We start from the raw sequence: 9886 nt of genomic DNA, 5'->3' as shown, positions 1-9886 counted from the left end.
CCCAGCGCCTGCCAACCTAGCAGTTCGAAAGCACCTCCGGGTGCAAGTAGATAAATAGGGACCGCTTACCAGCGGGAAGGTAAACGGCGTTTCCGTGTGCGGCTCTGGCTCGCCAGAGCAGCGATGTCACGCTGGCCCCTGGCCTCTTAAGTGAGATGGGCGCACAACCCCAGAGTCTGTCAAGACTGGCCCGTACGGGCAGGGGTACCTTTACCTTTTTTAATAATAATAATAAATAGCAGGGGCTTGCTAAGGGTTCTTGAGACTGCCTAAGAAAAGCCGTGCTGGATCTCGTACTCTTCGTGCCCCTCCCCAGTTAGATTACCTTACTTTTCCATGTATAAGACCAGGGGTTTTTTCATTAAAAATTATGCTAAGAAGTGGGGGTCATCTTATACATGGAGCTCACCCCCAATTTTCTTAAATTTGACTCCCCCAAATAGGGGGCGTCTTATACACAGAAAAATACGGCAGTTCCTTTGAGGAGGCTGCCATTCGCTACCTCTCGCAGCTTTGAATTCTAGGATGGGCTGGGAGAAGATGTCATCACAATGCCGGCTTGGGAGGAACCCCCCCCCCCCCGGATCATCCTCTAGCCCAGCAGTTCTCCACCTGTGGGTCCCCAGATGTTGTTGGACTACAACTCCCATCATCTCTGAGCTCTGGCCTTGCTAGCTAGGGGTGATGGGAGTTGTAGCTCAACAACATTTGGGGACCGAAAGGTTGAGAAAGGCTCCTGTAGCCCATGCATCCCCAAACTCGGCCCTCCAGATGTTTTGGGACTACAACCCCCATCATCCCTGACCACTGGTCCCGTTAGCTAGGGATGATGGGAGTTGTAGTCCCAAAAACATCTGGAGGGCCGAGTTTGGGGGCGCCTGCTGTAGCCCAGCCCCCTGTCATGAATCCTTGGCCGGTGGCCACAACAACCGCTGTCTAAAAACCTCCAGTGAAGGTCTGTGCTGTTGTTGGTCCTGAATGTCGCTTCAGTTGCTTTTCTGAAGCAAACTCCTTTCTATCTCGCCTTTTTTGAGCCTTCAGCTGAGACCTCCTCTGCCTGCTGGGGTCTTTGGGGCCAAAGAACTTTGGGTGTTTGCCTGAGATTTATGGTGGAGTGGAGTGACACAGTTTAAAATCTGCAAGCAGCCATTGAGAAGTGAACCTCCATTTGTCTTCCATACAAACGGACAGTTTCTCTTGCAGAAGTGGCCCCCACGGTGTGTAGCTGCCCCAGGAAAAGATCTCTATGCCCCACCAGAAGACTCCACCCCTCCCATTTCTGGTTGCCTGATTTACAAGCCACCCCAGGGGGTTCATTTGGGCCAGAGGGTTCTGTGGGCTCCTCCAGGTTCCTGGACTCCAGCTCCCCCCATTGCCAGGAGCCAGCCTGGCCCAGAGGTCAGGGCTCAGGAAAAAGGGATTGTAGCGTTTGAAAGGTACCCCAAGGGCCATCTAGCCCAACCCCTGCAATGTGGGGTGGTGGGGGTGGGATTCGTGGTCCACCCACACCCGGAGGCCCCCGCCATCTGCTCCCATCAACCTCCCCCCGCCCTGAGTTTGGATCAGGTCCCCACAGCAGACGATGCTCAGCTCCAGTCCTTTGCTCTTTATTGATGTGTTGAGTGCTATAAAGAGAGCATCACAGGCTTGGGGGGTCGGTGGGCACCCCCAAAGCGGAGCCAAAACGAGTCTCTGAGCTGTGTTGGAGCAGCAGGCCGGAACAGGACTGGAGGGGTGGGGGCAGCTCAAAAGGCGAGGCGAGGCTTGGCGGCTGGAGCAGAGGCAAGAGGGGGCCGGCTTGGCGGCTGGCAGCGGCCCTCAGCTTTGCAGGAATGTATTGAGTCGCTTTACTGCACACCCTCCATCATCTTCAGGAACTCTGTGGGGGGAGATGGAAGAGGAGTCAGTCCCAAAACAGGAGGGGGCAAGGAGCGCGGACTCCACACACCACAGTCGTGAGCAGCAGGATCTCAAGGGGGCAGCAACCTCACCCAGATCGGGGCTGGCTGTGGCTCTAACCCCCCCCCCCCCCGATGAAAGATTCTGGCCAGGTTGCCAAGAGCCCAGAATCGACAGCTGCCAAAGCCCAGGAAGGAAGAGGGAAGCATACAGTGGTACCTCGGGTTCAGTACTTAATTCGTTCCAGAGGTCCATACTTAACCTGAAACTGCTCTTAACCTGAGGCACCACTTGGCCTCCTGCTGCCGCCAAGCGATTTCTGTTCTCCTGAAGCAAAGTTCTTAACCCGACGTAATATTTCTGGGCTAGCGGAGTCTGTAACCTGAAGCGTCTGTAACCCGAGGTACCACTGTATATCCATCGAAGCTGGGAATTGATTTACTTGTTTAGATAGATAGATGATTTATTACGGTCTGAGACCAGCTTATAAAACACACTTGGGGGTAGAATCCCAGAAGGAAAGCAAACATTTAAAATAATGTACAACAATAAATTTTAAATTTATAAATGTGATAAGCATATAGACACTGAAAACTTTTAAGATAAGCTACCACAGAGAGATGACCCCGAGTCACCCATGGAACCGAGTTTGGGGATTTTCTTAAACTACCGTATTTTTTGCACCATAACACTCACTTTTTTCCTCCTAAAAAGTAAGGGGAAATGTCTGTGCGTGTTATGGAGGGAATGCCTACGGGTGGCATGCCTACGGATTTTCCTCTAAAAACTACGTGCGTGTTATGGTCGAGTGTGTGTTATACAGCGAAAAATACGGTAGTTGGGGTTGGGGAGGGGATCTGTGCCTACAGATCTGTACACAGAATCTGGTGATCATACGGGTCGTCTTATGATCTTTGCCTAACAGAAAGGGTCAAATTTTTGCTTTTCCAGGAGGTCAGCGAGCCTCATCAGCAGGGATTTACTTGTTTGTATATAAAATTCGTATTCTGCTTGCGTGGGGAGGCTGTATGTGCCTTGAGGGCCCTGCGCAGTGGGACAGGGAGCCTGGGGGGCTGCTGGAAGGGTCACAGAGCTGCCCGGACACCCCCACCCTCTCCAGCTCCAAAGAAAGGCTAGCTGACCCACTCACCGTCAAAGTCGATCCGGCCATCGTTGTTTTTGTCGCCGTCCTTCATGAGCTCCTCGATCTCGTCTTCAGTGACAGATTCTCCGGATAACCGGAAGATCTCCACCAGCTCCTCTGCGTCCAGGAAGCCATCGCCATTCCTGTTTTGGGGTGGGGGGAGGAGAAGTGTTGAAGGAGGCAGCCCTGAGCTCCTCCTGATCTAAACTGCAGTCTGATCAGAGCCAGGGGTGGGCACCCCAGTTTAAGAAGGCTATCGAGGGGCTGGAACGGGGGCAGGTGACCCGCTGGGTCCCTTCCAACTCTACGGGAACAGCTGTGGGGACGTGGTTCCTGTGGTCGTCTCCTAAGGCGGGTTATGGCTTCTCTGCTCTCCAATGCTTAAAGTTGGGGAGACCAGAGAAGTACGTTGAAAGGCAAGAAAGAGTCCCTAGGTGTTTCTTGCCAGGGACAAAAGAAGAAGAATGGGGGATGAAATTAATGGACTATGCAGAACTAGATAAACTAACAGGAAGGATTTGAAATCTGCGGGACTAGAAAATCACAGAAGACTGGTGTAAATTTACAGACTATTTGAAAAGTAATTGTGATGATCAGACTACATTTGTAGGTTTGCAAGAAGTTTTGTGAGGTGAATTATTGGGACTATTGCAAAAATGGATAAAGGGGAAGATGGTTAGTTAAGATAATTAAAGGCAATATGAATTTAAGAAATGCATAAGAGGTGGTCAAAACGGTGGATCATCAGAGGTGCTGATGGAAGTCCAAAAAAGATTGTATAAGTGGTGAAGTTTTGTGGTATGTATTATAATTTATATGTTAAAATCAATAAAAAAGATTTTTTAAAAAAGAGTCCCTAGCAGAGAACCTCCTGCAGATCTTAAAATGCAGCCAGCTTGGTGTGAGAAGAGGTGTTCCTTCAGCCTTGACGCCCTAAAATGGGCCCAGAAGACAAGAAGCAAAGGGTGCAATTGTTCTCAGAGTTGATATTCTCCCTGCCAGGAAGTCACCTGTAGAGAGCATTGCAAGAGAAGTAGCAGGGCAAAGATCACTGGAGCCAAGCTGTTTCTCCAGGAGTGGCCAAGGGTGGCACAGTGGTGCAGAGGCCACCTGCCAAAGGCGATTCAAGGAGCACCCCCCAAGCTACGCTCCTACTCCTTTAAGGGCAGTGCCACCCTCTCTAGAACAAGATGCCCCACCAGTACCCAGATCAGAGAGCCGATCACCCACAGAGCCTCCATCTTGTCTGGATTCCATTGGTTTGTTGGCTGCACAACTGGCATGTGGGGTGGAACCGGGCAGGTGCCCCCTGCCCCACTTCTGTGGATGGAGCCAATGTGTGTGTTTTGGATGAGTTGGCCTGTGGCAGACTGGTGGTGCGGGAAGGCTCCCCCCTGGCGTGCCAGGATGAGACTGCATGTGGCCTTCTGATTCCACACAAGCACCCCAGGGCTGGTGACCCCCAACTCTTCCTTCCCCTCCAAGCCTGGCACCAGCTGGGCAGGGACCAAGCAGTGAAGGGAGATGGTGTCTGGGCAGCCAGGATCACTGCTTGGTCCCCTGACGTTCCGGGACCCGCTTCTGCACCTTTCACACTTAGCTCAGCCAAGTCCTCAGCCTTTGCAGGGGCAGGAGAAGCCCCTATCCTGCAGCTTCTGTGACAACTGCAGCTCACTCTCTCTTTGGACTCTGGGTGCGAAAGCCAGCCTTGGGAAGAGCTGCAAGTCGGGAAATCTCAGCTCTGTGGTGCCCCAGCTTGGATGGCTGGAGGAGGTAATATTCTCCTTGATCTAAATGCAGGCGAGGACAACAAAGGGTGCCCCCCCCTTCCTGGCTTGCAATCCTGACCCAGGGAACTCTCCTAGTCTAATCCACATCAACAGACCCAGAGTCCCACAGACAGAACTTATATACTGACTGCATCTGTAGTCCCTCTTTCTCCTCCAAGGAGCTCCAGGTGGCCTACGTTGTTCTCCTGCTCTCCATCCCCACAACAACCCTGTGAGGTAGGTCAGGCTGAGAGGCAGCAGCGAGCCCAAGGTCACACCCAGGGAGCTTCACAGCGGAGCAGAGGGAGGATTTGAACCCTTGTCTCCCAGGTCCTCATCCGACACTCTAACCACTATACCACACCACATTTGTTTTGACAATAAGGGTCGTTTGACGGTGGAGCGGACTCTCCTTCGCTGAAGGCTTTTGTGCAGAGGTCGGGTGGTCACCTGCCAAGGATGCCTTAGCTACGATTCCTGCGCTGCAGGGGGTTGGACTAGAGGACCTTTGGGGTACCCTTCCAGTTCTGTAGTTCTGTGAACTCAGTGCCAGTCCAGCCGCCATAAGGAGCTTTGAATGGGGGGTACTGTCAAGACTATTGGCAGAGCATATCTCTGTGTGTGACCTGAACATTGCCCCAGCTGTTCAGCCTTTTAAAAAGCCCTTCTCCAGGCAGGAGGGGCTTCTGCTGCCCCCCCCCCCATCTCGGCCTCACCTGTCAAAGATGCGGAAGCACTCGGCCAGCTCCTCCTCGCTTTTTCCCTTGGCATCCTCTTTCATCTGGCGCACCATCATGACCAAGAACTCCTCGAAGTCAATGGTTCCGCTGCCTGCAGGGAGGGTCCCCGGGAGAAGGGTGAGGGCTGCCCCCTCTGGCCCCCTCTCAGCCTACCTTCACCCCCCCCCCCGATATAGCCCCTCCTCACCATCCTCATCCACCTCCTCTATGATGGCGTCCAGCTCCTCTTTGGTGGGTGTCTGTCCCAGCATCCTCATGACGGTGCCCAACTCCTTGGTGCTGATGTCACCGCCCCCGTCCGCGTCAAACATGTCAAAGGCGGCTTTGAACTCTGCAGGGGGGGGAGAGCGGGGGGGTTAGGGGGTGAGCCTGGCAGGAACCAGAGCAAAGTTTGGGCCGACATCCAAGTCAACTCAGAGGTTTCCCAGATTCTGCAAGCCCTGAGTGGCAGGGGGTTGGGCTGGATGACCACTAGGGGTCCCTTCTGACTACAGTTCTAACTGTTTTCATTCTTTCTAAAGGGCCAAAGGAGGAGAGGGGGAAATGGGCTTGCCAACGGGCTAAAAAGAATAATAGAAAAACCATCTGCCCACAATGCAGACCCCTCTGCATTTTAGCCTGAAGGTGTCATTCTGTGGAAAATCTCATGGAGCTTCTGCAGGTGGGATCAGCTCCTTTGGTGGGGGAGGAACCCCCAAAAAACAACCCCCCCCCCATGCATGCACACAATCCCTGCTCTGCTCAGGCAGAGAATGGAATGGAGAAGGCCCCTGATAATGCTTCAGACCTCACACAACCCACATGCCTGGCCTTTGGTTTGGACTCGTTGTGACCCTTATGTTTCCCTCCCCTTATGGTCTTGATTTATCGGCTACTTTAAAATGAGGCTGCATTTTAGATTGCATTTTAACCTGTATTTTAAATTGGTCTCTCCCCCCCCCCCGCCCTTTTCCCCTATTATGTTTTTACTGTGGTCTTATTGGTGTTAGCCACCCTGATCCGGGCTCTGGCTGGGGAGGGCGGTGTATAAATAAAATGTATTATTATTATTATTATTATTATTATTATTATTATTTATTAATTATGCAGAGGTCGGAGGGAGTCCTTGGCCAGGGGAGGTCTAGGGTGGGGAAACTGCTAAGCACAAGGTCAGAACTGGAGGGGGGCAGCAGACCCACACTTAGGGGTAGCAGCAACTGCCTCTCTGCCCTGGACCGCCTGATTCCAGGCATTCCCCTTCTGTGTGGGCAGCTGGAGATTCAGGAGCCACCCAAATGAGAGGAAGACAGTTGCTTGGTTGCAATTTAGGAGTCCATTTTGGAAGGGCTTGGCAATATTTTGGGTGCTTGAAGAGGGGGTGCCTCCCCCCTCCCTCACCCATCATGGGTTAATCCTCTGAGCCTCCAAAGCCACTTGTGGAATGGCTGGCCAGGATTATTAATTCTTACTAGTCTTACATTTATATCCAGCCTTTTTCTTTCTTTCTCCAAAGAGCTCAAGAGGGTATAAATGGCTTCGCCTCCCACTTTTATCTCCACTTTATCTGCACAACAACCCTGTGGGGTAGGTCAAGCCGAGAGGCAGTGACCCAAGGCCACACCCAGGGAGCTTCATGGCTGCGTAGGGAGTTGTACCAGGTCTCTTCCAGGTCCTCATCCAACACACTAACCACTATACCACACTGCCTCTCAGGGTGCCAGCAAATAAAGTATGATGTTTTGAGGTTAGCCCGCCTTCCTCCCTAGTTGGCCCACATCCAACACAGCCCCTTTGCCCCTCGGCTGAGTCAGAGTGCCCGCTGTGCCCGTGCCGCCCGGGGATGCCCCTCAACTCACCCGCGATCATTTCCTCAGTGAGGAAGGACCGGGCTTCCGCCTGCTGGTCCGTCTGCAAGGCAAGGGGAGGAAGTCACCAAGGGAGCAGAGTCCGGCCCAGCCGGGGCCATGCCCAGGGATGCCCTCCCCACTTCTGCTACCTGCAATCCACTCTGCCATTGCTGCTGCCCATCTCTTCAGGTCTTTGCTTCTCTCCCGATACTTTCTTTCCCCAGCTCACAAAAAGCCCCTTCTCTTGGCATCACCAGAAAGGTGACTGCCAGCCACTGGCGCGCCAACCCAACCCTGGCCTTGGCTTGCTCCGCCTGGCATTCTGCAGGTGGCGCAGCAGAAGGGGATTCATGGCACCCAACCCTCTGCGGCCGGAGTTGCTAGTTCCAGGAGCTTGCAACAGGAGACAGGAGGAGCACTGGGATTCCTGTTGTGGCTCCTGCATTGTGACAGGGTTGGACTGGATGACCCTGGGGGGTCCCTTCCGATTCCGTAAGAGCATCCCTTGCTCTCGAGGGGCTGGGTGGCCCATCTCCACAAAGGCAGTTGCTCCTTGAGGAGCCCCATTGAAGGCTTCTTGCAGTGCCAAGTTCCCAGTGCCCCCTGGCAGAGGCAGCCAGCTCTGCCCCCACGTTGCGCAGCAGCCTCAGGCTCCTTTGGACTTTGCCAGGATTCCTGGGTCCTGAGAGAGGGGCCTCTCGGCACCCGCAGTGGCTGGCCAGAGGAGAGGATGGTGCTCCTTGACCGCCGGATGCTATTCTTAGCAGCGCCCGCCGGCTGCCTCCTTCTAGGGTGCTCAGCAGGCCGCCAGCCAGCTGCTCCAGCACCTGTCGGCTGGCGGATTGGGTTACTCCTTCGAGCCGGGTCTTGCAGCTCAGCGGACGGCGGGCAGGCAGGGTTCCCGGCCAGTTCTCATGACCGGCGGCTTGGCTTTCTCCACGGCCATCCGGCTCCATCCTTCGTGTCCTGGGCCAGGCTTTGCGGGGGATGCAGTGCCCCCCAGGGCAGCCCACCACCCGCCCAGATCCAAGCAGATTCCGCATTTGCCCTCATCTCTCTTCCAGCAAAAACCGCCCCCCAACACCCCAAGCCACGGTTGACCTCTCCGCCCTCCCTCTCCACGGGGGCAGTAATAAAGAAGACCCCCATCTCTGCCCTCGGTCTTTTGCCTTGCCCCCTCCCAGCCCCCCCCCCAGTCTCCCCTGCAGCCTCAGCCAAAGGGCCACTCCTGCCCTTCGGCCCCACACAGGGCAGCTCCGCCGGGAGCCGTGCTTGTGTCCTGGCCACGTCTGCCGCCACGGTCTGTGCTGGTCCTGGGCCCCGGCGCCGGCCTGTCCCATCGGACGCGCGAACAACCAGTCCATCTCACCACCTGCGCACGATCCGCGGCCCGGTCCGGCATCCCGGGAGGAGATGTGTCTCCCACCGTCCTGGGCGCCGCCGTCAAAAATGGGCAAACGTGCCCATGTCTTACCATGCTTACCATGTTGGCAGGAGAGACCCCACAGCAACCCACAGAGAGAAAGAGACCCGGCGCGTCCGCTCCACTCCACTCCCCGGCGGACGACGGAAGAAAGCTTCTCCGCGGCTCCTGGCAGGGCCATTTGTACTCTGCCCGCTGGGCGGGGCCCTGCCTAGGCCCTCAGTATTGGACACTGCCGGGAGGCGGGTCTCCGGAGAGCCAATCGCTTCCCTCCCTGCCTGCTCATTGGCCGGCGGGGCATTTTAGCCAAATTTAGCCAAGCCACTCCTGGCTGCGTCCATCCTCAGCAGCAGCGGAGGCTGGAGGAGGAGGAGGCGGGGAGGGTCTGGGTGCCCTGGGGGGAGAAACCCAACACCTCCCCGAGAGAAGGATAAGGAGCTGGAGGCAGGCTGCCCACAGACTGTACATGCCCGTCCGCTGAGCGCACCTGCCCCAGGCCAGCAGGGGGTTAAAAATAGCAGGGACAAAGCTGTGGGTGTCCTCCTCCTTCTCCAGACACAAGCATCCCATATACTGAGGATGGAGGGAGGCCTGGGAAGTCTTGAAACACAGCCTGCTCTCTTGAGTATCCTCCTGACCCATCCAGGTAGAGGAATGGCCTGTTCTGGGAGTGGGGCTCCCCTCCCACCCCTCCCAGGTCTGCCTAGGCTGGGGGCACCCTTCTTCTTTTGCTAAGCTGCTGGGCACCCAAGCAGTGGAGGGCCCCCTGCTGTCCCTTGTTTATAAAGGGATCCAGTTTCTGCCATGGCTCTGAGGGAAGTCGTGTGTGAAATAGGACAAGGCGAAGGCCGGAGAGCAAAGAATCTGCTGGACCCTTTCTCTCTCCTTCCCACACTTCCCAGCCTCAGTCCATGGAAATTCACTGACCACAAGACACATCAGAAGAGGCAGAGGCCCACCTAGTCCAGCATCCTGTTAAGGATGGCTATTATAGGAAACCAACTAGCAGGATCCAAGCCCAAGCGCCCTCAGCCCTCCTGTGGCTTCCAGCAATAGGGATCCTCTCTTTGAGCCATCCAGCCTGG

General features: G+C 55.1%; 1 protein-coding gene across 2 annotated transcripts; it reads right to left on the bottom strand.

Moving 5' to 3' along the window:
- Positions 1–1591: 1591 nt before the first annotated feature.
- Positions 1592–9011, bottom strand: TNNC2 (troponin C2, fast skeletal type). Of its 2 annotated transcripts, none has more exons than XM_079982455.1 (6): positions 8862–9011; positions 7388–7439; positions 5740–5883; positions 5529–5643; positions 3050–3186; positions 1592–1879 (listed from the first exon to the last, which is right to left on the bottom strand). In XM_079982455.1, exons 1-6 carry the CDS (start codon positions 8862–8864, stop codon positions 1848–1850), a joined length of 483 nt encoding a protein of 160 aa, XP_079838581.1. In that variant the 5' UTR covers positions 8865–9011; the 3' UTR covers positions 1592–1847. The 2 variants fall into 2 exon arrangements, with proteins under 2 accessions (XP_079838581.1, XP_079838580.1); XM_079982454.1 differs by having other exon boundaries at positions 8853–8985.
- Between the last annotated feature and the right edge of the window lie 875 nt (positions 9012–9886).

The sequence above is a fragment of the Podarcis cretensis genome (assembly GCF_951804945.1).
Source record: "Podarcis cretensis genome assembly, chromosome: 6".
NCBI classification, from domain to species: Eukaryota; Metazoa; Chordata; class Lepidosauria; order Squamata; family Lacertidae; genus Podarcis; species Podarcis cretensis.
This window is presented reverse-complemented; position numbering and strand designations above follow the sequence as displayed.

Excerpts from the sequence above, each read along its gene's own strand:
- TNNC2 (XM_079982454.1), bottom strand. Across the intron at positions 5,884-7,387 it reads CACTGAGGAAATGATCGCGG|AGTTCAAAGCCGCCTTTGAC; the intron begins GTGAGTTGAGGG and ends CCCCCCCTGCAG. Across the intron at positions 3,187-5,528 it reads TGCTTCCGCATCTTTGACAG|GAATGGCGATGGCTTCCTGG; the intron begins GTGAGGCCGAGA and ends ACCCCAAAACAG.